Source organism: Dendrobates tinctorius, unplaced genomic scaffold (genome assembly GCF_039654945.1).
Source record: "Dendrobates tinctorius isolate UK_male_01 unplaced genomic scaffold, ASM3965494v1 ptg000020l, whole genome shotgun sequence".
Taxonomy (NCBI): Eukaryota; Metazoa; Chordata; class Amphibia; order Anura; family Dendrobatidae; genus Dendrobates; species Dendrobates tinctorius.
Genome location: NW_027361688.1, coordinates 11,800,750 through 11,820,037, shown reverse-complemented (window position 1 = coordinate 11,820,037; position 19,288 = coordinate 11,800,750). Strand labels below are relative to the sequence as shown.

The 19,288-nt window shown below is 39.2% G+C and overlaps 1 protein-coding gene across 2 annotated transcripts in view; it reads left to right on the top strand.

Moving 5' to 3' along the window:
- The window catches only part of ARHGAP8 (Rho GTPase activating protein 8), a 160,842-nt gene extending 143,785 nt beyond the window's left edge, over window positions 1-17,057 (top strand). For both annotated transcript variants that reach the window (XM_073567684.1, XM_073567676.1), the window contains 5 exons: window positions 5,192-5,265; window positions 11,224-11,301; window positions 12,077-12,205; window positions 13,190-13,293; window positions 15,979-17,057. In XM_073567684.1, coding sequence (XP_073423785.1) covers window positions 5,192-5,265; window positions 11,224-11,301; window positions 12,077-12,205; window positions 13,190-13,293; window positions 15,979-16,176 — 583 coding nt within the window. In that variant the 3' untranslated portion in view covers window positions 16,177-17,057. The remainder of the gene's footprint in view (window positions 1-5,191; window positions 5,266-11,223; window positions 11,302-12,076; window positions 12,206-13,189; window positions 13,294-15,978) is intronic.
- The last annotated feature ends 2,231 nt before the right edge of the window (window positions 17,058-19,288 follow it).

The following is a 19,288-nucleotide window of genomic DNA, read 5'->3' as shown; positions in this document are numbered from 1 at the left end:
TTATGTGTATAGTGTGCGTTATGTGTGTATTTATGTGTATAGTGTGCGTTATGTGTGTATTTATGTGTATAGTGTGTGTTATGTGTGTATTTATTTGTATAGTGTGCGTTATGTGTGTATTTATGTGTATAGTGTGTGTTATGTGTGTATTTATGTGTATAGTGTGCGTTATGTGTGTATTTATGTGTATAGTGTGCGTTATGTGTGTATTTATGTGTATAGTGTGTGTTATGTGTGTATTTATTTGTATAGTGTGCGTTATGTGTGTGTTTATGTGTATAGTGTGCGTTATGTGTATATTTATGTGTATAGTGTGTGTTATGTGTGTATTTATGTGTATAGTGTGCGTTATGTGTGTATTTATGTGTATAGTGTGCGTTATGTGTGTATTTATGTGTATAGTGTGTGTTATGTGTGTATTTATTTGTATAGTGTGCGTTATGTGTGTGTTTATGTGTATAGTGTGCGTTATGTGTGTATTTATGTGTATAGTGTGTGTTATGTGTGTATTTATGTGTATAGTGTGCGTTATGTGTGTATTTATGTGTATAGTGTGCGTTATGTGTGTATTTATGTGTATAGTGTGTGTTATGTGTGTATTTATGTGTATAGTGTGCATTATGTGTGTATTTATTTATATAGTGTGAGTTATGTGTGTATTTATGTGTATAGTGTGTGTTATGTGTGTATTTATGTGTATAGTGTGTGTTATGTGTGTATTTATGTGTATAGTGTGTGTTATGTGTGTATTTATGTGTATAGTGTGTGTTATGTGTGTATTTATGTGTATAATGTGCGTTATCTATATATTTATGTGTATAGTGTGCGTTATATGTGTATTTATGTGTATAGTGTGCGTTATGTGTGTATTTATGTGTATAGTGTGCGTTATGTGTGTATTTTTGTGTATAGTGTGTTATGTGTGTGTTTATGTGTATAGTGTGCATTATGTGTGTATTTATTTGTATAGTGTGCATTATGTGTGTATTTATGTGTATAGTGTGTTATGTGTGTATTTATGTGTATAGTGTGTTATGTGTGTATTTATGTGTATAGTGTGCGTTACGTGTGTACTTATGTATATAGTGTGTGTTATGTGTGTATTTATGTGTATAGTGTGTGTTATGTGTGTATTTATGTGTATAGTGTGCGTTATGTGTGTATTTATGTGTATAGTGTGTGTTATGTGTGTATTTATGTGTATAGTGTGCGTTATATGTGTATTTATTTGTATAGTGTGCGTTATGTGTGTATTTATGTGTATAGTGTGTGTTATGTGTGTATTTATGTGTATAGTGTGTGTTATGTGTGTATTTATGTGTATAGTGTGCGTTATGTGTGTATTTATGTGTATAGTGTGTGTTATGTGTGTATTTATGTGTATAGTGTGCGTTATGTGTGTATTTATGTGTATAGTGTGCGTTATGTGTGTATTTATGTGTATAGTGTGTGTTATGTGTGTATTTATTTGTATAGTGTGCGTTATGTGTGTGTTTATGTGTATAGTGTGCGTTATGTGTGTATTGATGTGTATAGTGTGTGTTATGTGTGTATTTATGTGTATAGTGTGCGTTATGTGTGTGTTTATGTGTATAGTGTGCGTTATGTGTGTATTTATGTGTATAGTGTGCGTTATGTGTGTATTTATGTGTATAGTGTGTGTTATGTGTGTATTTATTTGTATAGTGTGCGTTATGTGTGTGTTTATGTGTATAGTGTGCGTTATGTGTGTAGTGATGTGTATAGTGTGTGTTATGTGTGTATTTATTTGTATAGTGTGCGTTATGTGTGTGTTTATGTGTATAGTGTGCGTTATGTGTGTATTTATGTGTATAGTGTGCGTTATGTGTGTATTTATGTGTATAGTGTGTGTTATGTGTGTATTTATTTGTATAGTGTGCGTTATGTGTGTATTTATGTGTATAGTGTGCGTTATGTGTGTATTTATGTGTATAGTGTGCGTTATGTGTGTATTTATGTGTATAGTGTGTGTTATGTGTGTATTTATGTGTATAGTGTGCATTATGTGTGTATTTATTTGTATAGTGTGAGTTATGTGTGTATTTATGTGTATAGTGTGTGTTATGTGTGTATTTATGTGTATAGTGTGTGTTATGTGTGTATTTATGTGTATAGTGTGTGTTATGTGTGTATTTATGTGTATAGTGTGTGTTATGTGTGTATTTATGTGTATAATGATCTATATATTTATGTGTATAGTGTGCGTTATATGTGTATTTATGTGTATAGTGTGCGTTATGTGTGTATTTATGTGTATAGTGTGCGTTATGTGTGTATTTATGTGTATAGTGTGTGTTATGTGTGTGTTTATGTGTATAGTGTGCATTATGTGTGTATTTATTTGTATAGTGTGCATTATGTGTGTATTTATGTGTATAGTGTGTTATGTGTGTATTTATGTGTATAGTGTGTGTTATGTGTGTATTTATGTGTATAGTGTGCGTTACGTGTGTACTTATGTATATAGTGTGTGTTATGTGTGTATTTATGTGTATAGTGTGTGTTATGTGTGTATTTATGTGTATAGTGTGCGTTATGTGTGTATTTATTGGTATAGTGTGTGTTATGTGTGTATTTATGTGTATAGTGTGCGTTATGTGTGTATTTATTTGTATAGTGTGCGTTATGTGTGTATTTATTTGTATAGTGTGCGTTATGTGTGTATTTATGTGTATAGTGTGTGTTATGTGTGTATTTATGTGTATAGTGTGCGTTATGTGTGTATTTATGTGTATAGTGTGCGTTATGTGTGTATTTATGTGTATAGTGTGTGTTATGTGTGTATTTATGTGTATAGTGTGCGTTATGTGTGTATTTATTTGTATAGTGTGCGTTATGTGTCTATTTATGTGTATAGTGTGTGTTATGTGTGTATTTATGTGTATAGTGTGCGTTGTGTGTATTTATGTGTATAGTGTGCGTTATGTGTGTATTTATGTGTATAGTGTGTGTTATGTGTGTATTTATGTGTATAGTGTGCGTTATGTGTGTATTTATTTGTATAGTGTGCGTTGTGTGTATTTATGTGTATAGTGTGCGTTATGTGTGTATTTATGTGTATAGTGTGCGTTATGTGTGTATTTATGTGTATAGTGCGTGTTATGTGTGTATTTATGTGTATAGTGTGTGTTATGTGTGTATTTATGTGTATAGTGTGTGTTATGTGTGTATTTATGTGTATAGTGTGCGTTATGTGTGTATTTATGTGTATAATGTGTGTTATCTGTATATTTATGTGTATAGTGTGCGTTATGTGTGTATTTATGTGTATAGTGTGCGTTATGTGTGTATTTATGTGTATAGTGTGCGTTATGTGTGTATTTATGTGTATAGTGCGTGTTATGTGTGTATTTATGTGTATAGTGTGTGTTATGTGTGTATTTATGTGTATAGTGTGTGTTATGTGTGTATTTATGTGTATAGTGTGCGTTATGTGTGTATTTATGTGTATAGTGTGCGTTATGTGTGTATTTATGTGTACAGTGCGTGTTATGTGTGTATTTATGTGTATAGTGTGTGTTATGTGTGTATTTATGTGTATAGTGTGCGTTATGTGTGTATTTATGTGTATAGTGCGTGTTATGTGTGTATTTATGTGTATAGTGTGTGTTATGTGTGTATTTATGTGTATAGTGTGTGTTATGTGTGTATTTATGTGTATAGTGTGCGTTATGTGTGTATTTATTTGTATAGTGTGCGTTATGTGTCTATTTATGTGTATAGTGTGCGTTATGTGTGTATTTATGTGTATAGTGTGCGTTATGTGTGTATTTATGTGTATAGTGTGCGTTATGTGTGTATTTATGTGTACAGTGCGTGTTATGTGTGTATTTATGTGTATAGTGTGTGTTATGTGTGTATTTATGTGTATAGTGTGTGTTATGTGTGTATTTATGTGTATAGTGTGTGTTATGTGTGTATTTATGTGTATAATGTGTGTTATCTGTATATTTATGTGTATAGTGTGCGTTATGTGTGTATTTATGTGTATAGTGTGTGTTATGTGTGTATTTATGTGTATAGTGTGCGTTATGTGTGTATTTATTTGTATAGTGTGTGTTATGTGTGTATTTGTGTTTCAGTTTATTCTTTTCCCCCGATTCCCGCGGTAATGTCTTGATTATCTTGATTTCCTCAGACACTGGAGAAACACGCTGCTCCGTTCCCATTACTCATCCCGGAGATGAGCTGCAGGTTATTGAACCATTTGGGGTCAACATTAATTTGCGCGCTCCGATGGCAGCAGTCAGCAACACTAAGCCGATCATTACGGCGCAGTTATTAACGCGGGAAGGTGGATTCACACACGGCGGCACCATCACACTCACCATTAATGAACCTCTTTACTCACTGAGCCGCTTTCCTCCTTCACATACATAATCTACGGACTCGTTACTGTGGTGAAATCTCAGAGCCAGGCCCAAAGCAAGGAGCTGATTTCTTATTTATTTTTTAAAAAAAAAATTTTATTATTTTTTTTTTCGTACAAAACCAACAGAATTAATTAACAGAAAGCAAATTGACTTCTAAGAACCACTTGGAATTTGTCACATTCGCCGTGATAACAAACTGCACCGCGCGAAGGTAATTATCTGACTGTGAGAAAAAACACTGAAGTAGGAGCCGCTGCTGACCGTGGGAATGTAACACGCTACTAGGCACGAGCCGCTGCCCGCCATATAGTGATATCTCACTTCAGCGATTACCATATTGCGTGACAAAATATTTTATTGTATATATATATATTATTAAAAAAAGGGGAACTCTGCTTCTTAAAGGTATCCTTAAAGGGGTATTCCGGTCATGGACGTAAACGTGGTACTGGGTTCTGGTTGTTACAGGGTTAATACTTGTGAATTTTCACATGCGTGACTGGTTGTGATCCCAGGGAAAATCATCCCTTTTTTCTAGAGCTTTTACAGCATTTTTAATTCCAGCAGCTGCCACTAGGGGGAGTTTGATTCGAATGGGATTTTTCCTTGAAATGAGCTCCCTCTAGTGGCGGCAGTCAGCAGCCATAATTTTACTGTTTAAGGAAGGTCTCTTGTAAAATACTAATTTTTTTTTCTTGTAGAATGACATCCATTTTTACTTCTCCTTTAAGGGAAAGACATCCAATCGAAACCTGATTATTATTTTTTTTCAGCTCTTGTTCTTTTTGTGTTTCCAGCCTTAAAAACAAAAATAAAGGAGATCTGATCCCGCCGGTAATGGAGCAGACGATCTCCTACTTGAAAGCGAAAGGTGAGATATATTCTGTTTTATTTAGTCATTATTATTACCAGTGTGATACCTCCGTGTAGCGCCATGCATACCTGTGTGGCTCGACCTGGTACTGCAGCTCACAGGGAATGTTTCTTTCGAAAACAAACTATCGTTTAAATCAAGTCTTGATTATAATTTTGGTGATTTTTTTTTGGTTTTATTTTCATGTCACTATCTGTATTTTTTTTTAAAAAAAGGCCCTGAAATTTAGCAGTTTCCATTAAGTTCTGTACAGATGACTTTTCAGCAGTCGCATTATCACCACAGACAGGATTCCAATGACAGGTAACTCCTATACTCAGCCGATAGCACAGGATCCACCGATCGCATGAAGTGTAAATTAGCTCCTTTTCCATTTCATATTTAGAGGAGGATTTTGGAGAGTTTCACTCATCAAAATACTCTGCGTACGTAGCCTTAAAGGGGTTTTCCTATTTTAGCAAGTTGTACCCTATAACTTGTTGATTGCTGGAGTTTGGCCATTGGGACCCGCACCGATTCTGAGATCCAGGTTCTGCAGCGCCTCATTATAATATCGTGGTGGTCAAGCGTGCGTGTCACCATTCCATCCATTGACTTTCTCAATGAGAGCAACATCTTTCCCTGAAATTATTAGCAGCTCCCCCTATTGGTTGCTGTAGGTATAACTCCTTGTGAAAGCAATCAGTGTAAGCAATTAAGTGCAGGCATCCTCCCACCTTAGCCCCAGATGAAGGATTTCAGGGATATTAAAAATTCCTGAAATACAGTTAAAGGAAAAAAAAATGTGGAAAAAAAAGCAACATGATATTAATAAAGAATTTAAAAAGGTATAAAAGAGGTCCTCTCACTTGACAGATGTACTTTTTTTTTTAAACTGGTCTAAACGCCGCTGTTCTCCTGAATCCAGCGATGTTTTTCTTTTTTTCCTGCGTCTCTCCGTTCCTGAGATATGGGCCCTTATTCCGTGTATATAAGTTTAGCATTCTTAGTTAAGTGGGTGTGGTTGTGACCCTCAGGAAGACACCACAGAGAATGTTTGATGGACACGCCCACTTTGTAACAAGACTAAATTTAAATACAAAGGAAAGGAGGACATATCTCAGGAATGGAGAGGCGCAGGAAGAAAAGAAAAGCATCGCCGGATTCAGGAGAACAGCGGCGTTTACACCAGGTAAAAAAAAAAGCACATTTATGATGAGTGAAAGGTCCCCTTTAAATTAGTACATTACTATTATCCTTTCTGGGTGCAAAGACTAATCCCCGTCTCTGAGGGCTGCAATGTGCAGCGTGCATTTGGTCACTTGAATAGGGCTAAGCTGCAATACCGGACACAGCCATGAACAGGAGTGGCGCTGTAGAAGAAAGCAGCCACATGTTTCTATTCTTACCCAACCCCTTTAAGCAATGGATATCTACTGTACACCCTGTACTGGCAGGAAATCCTCGTATCACCAATTTCATTATTCCGGATTGCATTTTAGTTGAGCAATTTGCATTTTTATGCCCTCCAGCTGAATAAACACTTTATAAATTCCCATTAAAACGTATGCAAATGGCGGCATTAATGGCCGTACCAGTAACGACTTAATGACCCTTCGCAACATGAGCAGTTTTTGGTGAAAGAGATGAGAGAAAAGTTCAGGCCATAACAGATCTCCAAAACCTAGTACAAATAATTTTCATGGCGGTGCTATAAAAAGTATTCACACCCTCCCCTGTGTCTAATTGTGGGACCCTCCCCCTATCTGTTAATAAACTGCCTTTTTCTGTTAATTGGAATTAGAAAAGACTAGCTAGTTAAATCCACTTGTATTAACTATTTGCATAAGTCTTCACACCCTATGATTATTCACTATGGCCCATGTAGAGAAGGAGCTGTCACCTCCCCACATGTCTATTTTAACAAATACTTATATTCCCCAATAAATTTAAATTTGGGAGCATTTTTCTTTCTGCTGTCCCTCTGTTATTCCTCCTGGACATGTGAATGCTGGTGGTTTCGGTCGCCATTAGTGGTGGAATGCTTGAGTCCATTTCTGGGAGGTTCTTGGGCAGCGCTGAAAAATGGACAATAATTTGGGGTCTAGATGTGTAGAGATTTGTATGTTTAACACGACCATAGTCCAGGCGACCTGGAACTTGTGGATTTGGTGCCTGTATGTAGGGGGAAACTAGAGGGCCCCTGGGCAAACACTGTATAATAGTCCCTCCTACCCTGTGACTCATCGTAAAGCACCTAATAATTTCTCTGTAACGACCCACCAGTAATCGTGAGCTGTGACGTTTATTATCTCAAGCACTTACCAGCAATCTAATTGATAGTAGGAAAATGCACGCAGGGTGAAAGAGGGCCCCTAGCCTAATGGGACCCTGTGCAGCTGAACAGATTGCACCAATGGCATGTCACCCCATGTGTACGCCCCTCGTGTATTAGTCCTTGGATATGGTATCCCTGCACTATGACATTACTGTGTGATTCTCCCTATACTGTGACATCACCATGTGTATTATCAATGTATTGTGACATCACTGTGTGTATTATCCCTGTACTGTGACATTACTGTGTGTATTATCCCTGTACAGTGACATCTCTGTGTATTATCCCTGTACTGTGACACCTCTGTGTGTATTATCCCTGTACTGTGACACCATTGTGTGTATTATCCCTGTACTGTGAAAGCACTGTGTGTATTATCACTGTACTGTGACATCACTATGTGCATTATCCCTGTACTGTGACATCTCTGTGTATTATCCCTGTACTGTGACACCTCTGTGTGTATTATCCCTGTACTGTGACACCATTGTGTGTATTATCCCTGTACTGTGACATCTCTGTGTGTATTATCACTGTACTGTGACATCACTATGTGCATTATCCCTGTACTGTGACACCTCTGTGTGTATTATCCTTGTACAGTGACATCTCTGTGTGTATTATCCCTGTACTGTAACACCTCTGTGTGCATTATCCCTGTACTGTGACACCACTGTGTGTATTATCTCTGTACAGTGACATCACTGTGTGTATTATTCCTGTACAGTGACACCTCTGTGTGTATTATCCCTGTACTGTGACACCTCTGTGTATTATCAATGTACTGTGACACCTCTGTGTGTATTATCAATGTACTGTGATACCTCTGTGTGTATTATCCCTGTACTGTGACATCACTGTGTGCATTATCCCTGTACTGTGACACCTCTGTGTGTATTATCCCTGTTCTGTGACACCTCTGTGTGTATTATCTCTGTACAGTGACATCTCTGTGTATATTATTCCCGTACTGTGACATCACTGTGTGTATTATCTCTGTATGGTGACATCACTGTGTGTATTATCCCTGTACTGTGACATCTCTGTGTGTATTATCTCTGTACAGTAACATTTCTGTGTGCATTATCCCTGTACTGTGAGATCACTGTGTGCATTATCCCTGTACTGTGAGATCACTGTGTGTATTATCCCTGTACAGTGACACCTCTGTGTGTATTATCTCTGTACAGTGACATCTAGTATTCCTGTACTGTGACATCACTGTGTGTATAATCCCTGTACTGTGACATCACTATGTGCATTATCCCTGTACTGTGACACCTCTGTGTGTATTATTCCTGTACTGTGACATCACTGTGTGTATTAGCTCTGTACAGTGACATCACTGTGTGTATTATCCCTGTACTGTGACATCACTGTGTGTATTATCCCTGTACTGTGACATCTCTGTGTGTATTATCTCTGTACAGTGACATTTCTGTGTGCATTATCCCTGTACTGTGAGGTCACTGTGTGCATTATCCCTGTACTGTGAGATCACTGTGTGTATTATCCCTGTACAGTGACATCTCTGTGTGTATTATCCCTGTACTGTGACATCTCTGTGTGTATTATCCCTGTACTGTGACATCTCTGTGTGTATTATCCCTGTACTGTGACATCACTGTGTGTATTATCCCTGTACTGTGACATCTCTGTGTGTATTATCCCTGTACTGTGACATCTCTGTGTGTATTATCACTGTACTGTGACATCACTATGTGCATTATCCCTGTACTGTGACACCTCTGTGTGTATTATCCCTGTACTGTGACACCTCTGTGTGTATTATCTCTGTACAGTGACTTCTCTGTGTGTATTATTCCTGTACTAATTATGCAAATTGTCTCTTCAGAGAGGAAGAGGACTAGAACTCTAGTGCCACCTATTGGAGGTAGCAATCCTAAAAGTCAATGTTGACCCTTTAACGAGCCTAGTTACATGACTTAGGATAAAAGCCAAGCCAGAATCTCCATTTGCAGACACTGTGCAGACAAATGGAGATTCTGGCTTGGCTTTTATCCTAAGTCATGTAACTAGGCTCGTTAAAGGGTCAACATTGACTTTTAGGATTGCTACCTCCAATAGGTGGCACTAGAGTTCTAGTCCTCTTCCTCTCTGAAGAGACAATTTGCATAATTAGCATATTTCCCAGAGGAGCATTGCGGCTTTAAGTCTCCTCACCTCGACATGCTTAGCATGTCATTCTCCGCAAGGAGAAATTATACTTCTTGGATATTATTCCTGTACTGTGACATCACTGTGTGTATTATCTCTGTACAGTGACATTTCTGTGTGCATTATCCCTGTACTGTGAGATCACTGTGTGCATTATCCCTGTACTGTGAGATCACTGTGTGCATTATCCCTGTACTCTGACATCTCTGTGGGTATTATCCCTGTATTGTGACATCACTGTGTATAATCCCTGTACTTTAACATCACTATGTGTATTATCCCTGTACTGTGACAGCTCTGTGTGTATTATGTCTGTACTGTGACATCTCTGTGTATTATCCCTGTACTGTGACATCACTGTGTGATTATCCCTGTACTGTGACATCTCTGTGTGTATTATCCCTGTACTGTGACAGCTCTGTGTGTAATATCCCTGTACTGTGACATCTCTGTGTGTATTATCCCTGTACTGTGACATCACTGTGTGATTATCCCTGTACTGTGACATCTCTGTGTGTATTATCCCTGTACTGTGACATCACTGTGTGATTATCCCTGTACTGTGACATCTCTGTGTGTATTATCCCTGTACTGTGACAGCTCTGTGTGTAATATCCCTGTACTGTGACATCTCTGTGTGTATTATCCCTGTACAGTGACATCACTGTGTGATTATCCCTGTACTGTGACATCTCTGTGTGTATTATCCCTGTACTGTGACAGCTCTGTGTGTAATATCCCTGTACTGTGACATCTCTGTGTGTATTATCCCTGTACAGTGACATCACTGTGTGATTATCCCTGTACTGTGACATCACTGTGTGTATTCTCCCTGTACTGTGACATCACTGTGTGATTATCCCTGTACTGTGACATCTCTGTGTGTATTATCCCTGTACTGTGACAGCTCTGTGTGTAATATCCCTGTACTGTGACATCTCTGTGTGTATTATCCCTGTACAGTGACATCACTGTGTGATTATCCCTGTACTGTGACATCACTGTGTGTATTCTCCCTGTACAGTGACATCACTGTGTGATTATCCCTGTACTGTGACATCTCTGTGTGTATTATCCCTGTACTGTGACAGCTCTGTGTGTAATATCCCTGTACTGTGACATCTCTGTGTGTATTATCCCTGTACAGTGACATCACTGTGTGATTATCCCTGTACTGTGACATCACTGTGTGATTATCCCTGTACTGTGACATCTCTGTGTGTATTATTCCTGTACTGTAACTTCACTGTGTGTATAATCCCCGTACTGTGACATCACTGTGTGTATTATCCCTGTACTGTGACATCACTGTGTGCATTATCCCTGTACTGTGACATCACTGTGTGCATTGTCCCTGTACTGTGACATACTCGCCCCCTTGTCTCCCCCACCTCCTCTTTCCAGGAGCCACATAGTATATGTGAATAATCCCATAAATGTCCTTTTTTCCCACCTTCCAGGGCTGCGGACAGAAGGAATCTTTCGAAGATCAGTTTCCGCTCACATCATCAAAGACATCCAGAAGCTTTATAATCTGGGTGAGTGTTCCCACAAGCAATCTGCGAGCACTGGAGCGAGGCGCCGGTGACACTGACTCTATCTGCTGCTGACGCTCATTTAATTAGTTAATCATAAAGCCATTTGTAATCTCCGTGTCACGTTAGCGGGAGATGTATGGAGGCCGCCAGGGAGAGAGGCCGGGAATACAGGGGAGGCTGATGGCTGTGGAGGACACATTAGTCATTAGATATCATGTAGGTGCTCGGACCCTTACATCCATCTGCACCCACCCTACGGGCGGATCGGGGATAACGCATCGTCCTCCGTCCTGACACCGGCCTCTTCTCTCCTGTAATGATGGGAGGAATGTCAGAACCGCCGAGATTACCACAGGCAGCGAGCAATTATATTGTATGTTCCTGACACTCCCATGTAGTGAAGTATGTCCTGATCTGACTCCTCAGCTGCTGCAGAACCTCCCAATACACCTCAGCTGCTGCAGAACTTCATAATACACCTCAGCTGCTGCAGAACCTCCCAATACACTTCAGCTGCTGCAAAACCTCCCAATACACCTCAGCTGCAGTATATGTAAAGGTCTATAGTAGGCAGCAGATTCTTGGGCTTTTGCTGGATCTTGGAGTACAGACCTCTCCCTGGAGACGCTTTATCCCTTACACAGCCGGTGAGCTCGCACTTCCGACATTCATTATTTCTCGGCCTGGATAGTTTCCTGCTCCTCGTTCAGCATTTCTGTTGTGCGATCCGCGGCTAAATATGTGGAACCATAAATACGTTCATGTCCGTCCGCAGGGAAACCGGTGAATTTCGATGAATATGGAGACGAGCATGTCCCTGCCAGTATCCTGAAGACTTTCCTGCGGGAACTCCCAGAACCGCTGCTGACCTTCGGCTCTTACCGGACTATCCTCGAAATCACCAGTGAGTCATGATAACCTCAGTACATGGATGGACCCCACAGCTCACACTCCGCAGGATCCAACAAGCTGCTCCTCCTCCCCTCTCATAGCATACAGTCTAATAGAATGAAAAGCTGCAGCTGCATCCCCCTCCTATCCCCTCCATTTTTTATACTTTTTACACTTTTCAGAATTATTTTTATCATTAAAGTCATGTATTTTCTTGCATCACTTTGTCCATTCACTTCACCTCTGCAGGAAATCACCGAGTTTAGAGCTTCATGCTATCTACATCAGCAGAGCTGTTGAGTTCAGTGATTGGCTGCAGTGATGTCACATTGATACTTCACATCACCACTGCTGCCAATCACTGATCTCAGGTGCTTGTGCTATCTACATTGGAAAGACCTCTGAGTTTAGCAATTGGCTCCAGTATTGATGTCACGTTGACAGTTCACATAATCACTGCAGACAATCGCTGAGCTCAGCCTCTTGTACTATCCACATCAGCATAGCTGCTCAGCTCAGTGATTGACAGCAGCGCTGACATCACATTGACATTTGAAATCTCCACTGTAGCCAATCACAGAGCTTAGTGACTCGTCTTATCTATATAAGCAAAACTGCTGAGCTCAATGATTGGCTGCAGCCATGACATCATATTGACAATTCGCATAACCGCTGCCGCAAATCCTTGAGCTCAGCAACTCACGCTATGTAAGTTGACAGAGCCGAGTAGCCCAGCGATTGCCTGCAGCGTTGAGCACCACGTTGATAGTTCACATCACCCGTACAGCCAATCACTGAGCTCAGAAGCTTATGCTACATGCATGGCAGAGCTGCTGAGCTCAGTGATTGGCTGCAGCGGTGATACAAACTGTCAACAGAAGCCATCACTGGGAGAATGAGTGTGATCTGATTTTGTGATTTTTGATCACTTTTTTTGAAAATTGGAAAACCCCTTTTTGTTTCTACTCATGTAACCTGCAGCCGGTTTCCCTTCTAGGCGTGGAGAGCATCCTGCGCGTCAACAGGTGCAAACAGATCGTTCACCGTCTCCCAGAGCACAACTACGCCGTCCTCAAATATCTCATGTGCTTCCTAAATATGGTGAGCTCCTCCCAGCATCTGGACAGTAACTAAGCGGAAGCCCATCATATCAGTCTATGGGCCGTGGAGGAAAGAAACAGACACCACGACCTTCTGTTCTGGGTGTAAACCTGTAACTATAGTGAGGGGGGGGTCAAATTATTGCCTTTTTTATATGTGGCACCTGTAATAAAGCTGATTATGAAATGTCCCACTGCTAAGACTCAAGAAAACAGCAGTGCCAAGCTTTCAATTTCCCAACAGCACTCCCGCAGGTGAAATGGGGTATTACATGGGACACAACAAAACCTAAAAAATATGTTTCTAAAGTCTATGATAAGACAATTTCCTTAAAAAGGGGGTTTCCAGAGGTGAAGTACAACAAAATCTAAAAATAATACGTCTCTAAAGTGTATAATAGGACTACTCCCTTAAAGGGGGTTTCCAGAATAGAAGCACAATAAAGTCTAAAAATTATACGCCTCTAAATTCTATGATAGGACTACTCTCTTAAAGCGGGTTTCCAGAATATAAGCACAATAAAGTCTAAAAGTGATAAGCCTCTAAAGTCTATTATACGACTACTCCCTTAAAGAGGGTTTCCAGAATAGAAGCACAATAAAGTCTAAAAATTATACGCATCTAAAGTCTATGATAGGACTACTCTTTTAAAGGGGGTTTCTAGAATAGAAGCACAATAAAGTCTAAAAATTATATGCTTCTAAAGTCTATGATAGGACTACTCCCTTAAAGGGGGTTTCCAGAATAGACGCACAATAAAGTCTAAAAATTATACGCCTCTAAAGTCTATGACAGGACTACTCCCTTAAAGGGGGTTTCTAGAATAGAAGCACAATAAAGCCTAAAAATTATATGCCTCTAAAGTCTATGATAGGACTGCTCACATAAAGGGGGATTCGAGAGCAGAACACCTTTTAGGGAATTTATATAGGAGGAATCTTGTGTTCAAGGTCCTTATTTTTTGAAGGGTGGGTCCAGGGGGAGAGCACTAGCAAAGAATGTCTCTCTCTGGAGGACTCGTCCTGTCTTGTCTTACAAAAATAACCCATTGATTTCAATGGACATGGTGTAATGCTTCATTTCTCCAGTGGTGGCACTGTAAGGGAAATGAGACACTTGCTGATGATCGCTGATGATCACCCACTTCTAACAATTCTAAGAAGTAAATGCTAATGACTGAAATGAATTACCGCCACTCATTAATGCCGATCTCCGTCTTTAGATTAGCTCTGGCGTCACGTGACGGACTATCACTCCTATCACCTGTGCGGACTTTTCGCAGCGAGTGACATTTTCCCGGCCGTTAAAACTTCACCTCTGTGCACTTGTTAAGCGGCCGGTACTTGAGGCGGTAATGAGGTGTGCGCAGTTACTACATAATCTTCCCGGTAATAAACCGGCAGAGCGTTGCATTATGGACGGAGCGTGCAGCACATTAATCCTCGCGATCGCCGCCGCTCGCCATCCACATTGCAGGAACGTAACTCTACAAATGTTTGTTGTGATGTGCGCATCAATCTGATTACTTAATTAGAAAAATGATATTAGCAATTCCCCATGTGACGCATTAAAGTCATTAGATTTATAATCACGCGGGCGGAACTGCATTATTATAGCGGAATCTATTATGCGCACGGAAAATAAATATACCGTATATCCCACCAATTATCCTGCAATTTCCCTCTCGCTTAAAATAACAGCTAGTCATGGAATCTAAATATGAGGGAAAATTTACATTTCTTATACATAGGAAAAAGTGGTAGCGTCTAATTTGCATGCGGACCACCGCTTTTTGGAGACCCTCAATCTCGTGATCGATGGGGGGTCCCCCACAATCATTACATTTCACGGATTTAATTCCATATTACAGTGGTCTCCCACTTGGTAATTATAGCTTACGACACAATACACAATCAGTACACTTTTTTCATGCTTTGAAAATTTCTGTTGGCTTTATCAGCTCCTGCTTGGCATTGAGTGCCGTTTCTTTATTTGTTGGATTAGGCGGCATTTTACCAATTTTCTAATAGATTTTTCACAATTTAATATGTCCAATCTCATTTTTTTGCCCAGTTAATGAGAGATTACCTTTAGTTTAACCCATTACTATCTCCTCAAGGGAAAATATTGCAATTCTTTACTGCCTTTACGGTAAAGAACCCTTTCCTATATAAATGACGGAACATACAATAACGTCCTTGGACCAATTTTCTTTGTAATTTCCTTATATACATCTGTACACATTAAAAAGATCAGCTATACAGCATCTTCCATTTTTTTTTATTTCCCCTCCTCCCACCCATCAAATCCTTTCTACATCCTAATTATGTTAAAACTCCCCGCATCCTTTTCCGGTCACGTGACGCAGCTGTTTTGGACTTCCAGGGCCTCCTGGCGGCGCATGTGACATTCATACCCAGGTCGCGTTTCTCATCATTATCCAGTAGAATATATAAATGGCCAGTTAATACAGCATAGTCACCCCCTGACAAAGGAAGTCTTTCCAGAACGCGCGTTGGGGTGCGCGTGTCTATGGGACCCAGAAACCCTTAAAGGTATATTGCCCTCCATATTTTAATCCTCTGGTACCTTCTCTTGCACTATTCGCACTTTATTGTTTTACTTACTATTGATCTAATCTTGGAATTCTCTGTTAATCCTGACCTTAATCTCTTTTATTGGCAGGTTTCTACAGAAAGTCTTTCCAACAAGATGACTGCTTCCAATCTCGCCTGTGTATTTGGGGTGAATTTAGTGTGGCCACAAGAGGGCGCTCCATCCATAAACGCTCTGGTTCCCGTCAATACGTTTACAGAACTGATAATTGAATATTATTCAAAAATCTTCGACGCCAGAACGTTCCCTGGAGAAACTTTACCCTAAACTTTGCTTTTCAGAAACTTAAAAGAGTAACAAAAATTTTTTTTCTTGTTTTATTTTTAAAACTTTGTCCAGAATAGAAAGCTATAAAATTTCGCAAATTGCTTTATTAGGTGACTTTTCTTTATTCCTGTTAAAAAAAAGGCAAAATCCCCAGTCTATTTGCCTGCCTTCAGCAACATTTTCATGTGGATGATGGCAATGAAAGCGTCAGCTCCGCAGAGGAGGAGGGAAGTGCTGACACAGTCATTGCCAGCAACTTAGAACTTTCTAATATCAATGCAGCTGCAGGTAGAGAAACAGACTGCGGAAATGCAGAGATTTGGAGGCCACTCATATGTAATTCTTTTTTTTTCTTTTACAGGAATGTAGAAAAATTCCCTAATAATTTTCAAACTTTTAGAACTTTCCATAATGGACAAAATTCTAAAAAAAAAAAAATGAAAAGTTTAGTTATTCTTTCACAGAATTTTTCAAACTTGATTTTTTGTAAAAATGTTACAAAATCTTGCAAAAGGTCACCGGATTATTGTTTATTTTTGATATTCTGCTCTAGATTCTTTTATGTACATATTTTATTTAAAGACAAAGTACATTTTTACTGAATATCAAATGAGATTTGCATATCTTTATCTTTTTTTTTTCCACAGGAGGCAGCTTACATAGGTTTAAAATATTCTTTAATATATATATATATTTTTTTTTTTTTTTTTTGAAACGATGAAATTTTGGAAAATGACATCATTTATGGTTTCAGTGACTTGTACAGAAAAAAAAATTCTAACTATAAAATCTGTGATCGATTGTTACAGTGACATCTGCAGGCTGAAGGCAGTACTGCACCACAATTAATAAAACATTTGGATTAAAATCCAGCTATCTCATTTTGTTTTATATTTCATTAAGGAAGAAAATTTTTTAAAACAAAGTTTTCTTTTTCTTAATCCAACCATAAACCTAAGGAATCAATCAGCGGATCACTATCTTCCTCGCCTCTTCTCATTTCATGGTTGTCTGATCTGTTCTACAACTTTCCTAGAAACTTTGGGTCTGAGTCATTACGGCATTTGCATTTTTTTGGGGGGTGTTTTTTTGTCTGTTTTTTATTTGAGCCTTATATTTTAAATTTGCTCATTTTTTAACTTCTTCCTCACCAGGTCAATTTCCGTTCTTTGCATTTCTGTATTTTCTTCCCCTTCTTCCCAGAGCCATAATTTCTTTACTTTTCTAACCACATAGATATACAAAGGCTTGTTTGTACTTTTGAACAGGTAGCACTTTATGCCATCTGTGATTGCTAGAGGCCGGTCCTAGCTGTAACCTGCAGCCATCTCCCGCCGGGCATGAGGCGCGCCATACACCCGCTTCTGACTTGAGCTAAACTTGTCGTGAAGGGGTTAAACCCCTTCTTGACGTATATATACGTCATAGGTTGTGTCCCTGTATGCCATGCTGGCCCTGCCCCTGAGCCTGCATGTTTTCCGGAACATGACAGTTGATCTGATCAGCTGTCATGTGCCTCTAACAGTAGCGGGTGGAATCACGATCCACCCGCGGCTGTTAACATGTTAATAAATGTTTGTTAAAACAAATTGTGTCATTTTCCGATACCCGTAGCGTCTCCATTTTTCATGATGTCGGGATGGGTGAGGGCTTATTTTTTGTATGTCGAGCTGACGTTTTTAATGATACCATTTTGGTGCAGATACGATCTTTTGATCGCCCGTTATTGCATTTTAATGCAATGTTGCAGGGACCAAAATAACAATTCTGGCGTTTTGACTTTTTTTCTCTCTACACCGTTCAGCGATCGGGTTAATCCTTTTTTTTTTATAGATCGGGAGATTCTGAACGATACCAAATATGTGTATGTTTGATTTTTCTTCTTTTAACAGTACTTGTATATGAAGTGCAAATCCAAAATACTCGAGTACCCCGGAATTCTTTATGCATTTATTAATTTATATTATTATTTGATTTTATTTATTCCTATTTTTTTTTTAAATATATAGATTTGTATTTTTTGACTGTTATACACCATTGGCCCAGTAGGTGTCAGTAAAAAACTCAAAAAAAGAAGCCTAAAGCCATGTGACATTTATTAACTCCGCGCTGAAAGTCACGATTTTCATTGCAGGGGAAGATTTCGCCGTCTAATGCCTTCGAGATGGAGCTAAACCCGCACCTTCCATTTCCATATTTGCTTTATTCGACCCTTCCTATGACGGATTGTTAAACTTCCGCCTCCCGAGCTTTTGTGATGAATGGTAAACTGCGGAGTTAATACGTATATCCTGCCAATTCCTGGCAGGTCCGCGCTCGCTGCACTCGGCAAACAATGGTTTCAATTACTTTAGACTTTATGGTTTATGCAAATTTAGGTCAATAAAGAAAGGAGCTGAAGAAGTGGTGAGCGGATAATGGGCCACGTTTCCTCTCCTCGGTCACCAATCGGCCATTATTGGAGGTCAAAATGTTTTCGTCTAGTTTTTTGGCGTTTTTTTTTTCTGAGCAAAAGTTTCTTAAAGGCAACAAGAAGAAGCTTGGAGGAGGTTTACAGATCTACAATCAGTTTGTGTCATTATATTAGTAGGGATATGGCTGCTGAAAATAAAGACAGTGCCATAATGGAGGCGTTAATAGAATTGTCTAATATCAATCTGAGCATGGAAATGTTGACAGCAGCAGGACATGAGTGTCCTGACTTTACAGCAGACAGTGACCCATAAATTCATGTCATTACATTAATAGGGACATGGCTGCTGAAAATAAAGACAGTACCATAATGAGGCGTGAATAGAATTGTCTAATATCAATCTGAACATGGAAATGTTGACAGCAGCAGGACATGAGTGTCCTGACTTTACAGCAGACAGTGACCCATAAATTCATGTCATTACATTAGTAGGGATAAGGCTGCTAATATTAAGAACAGTACCATAATATAAGCGTGAATAGAATCCTCTAATATCAATCTGAATATGGAAACGTTGACAGCAGCAGGACATGAATGTCCTGACTTTATCGCAGACAGTGACCCATGAATTCATGTCATTCGATTAGTAGGGCTATGAATGCTGCTGATAATAAGGAGAGCACCATAATGTAGGCATGA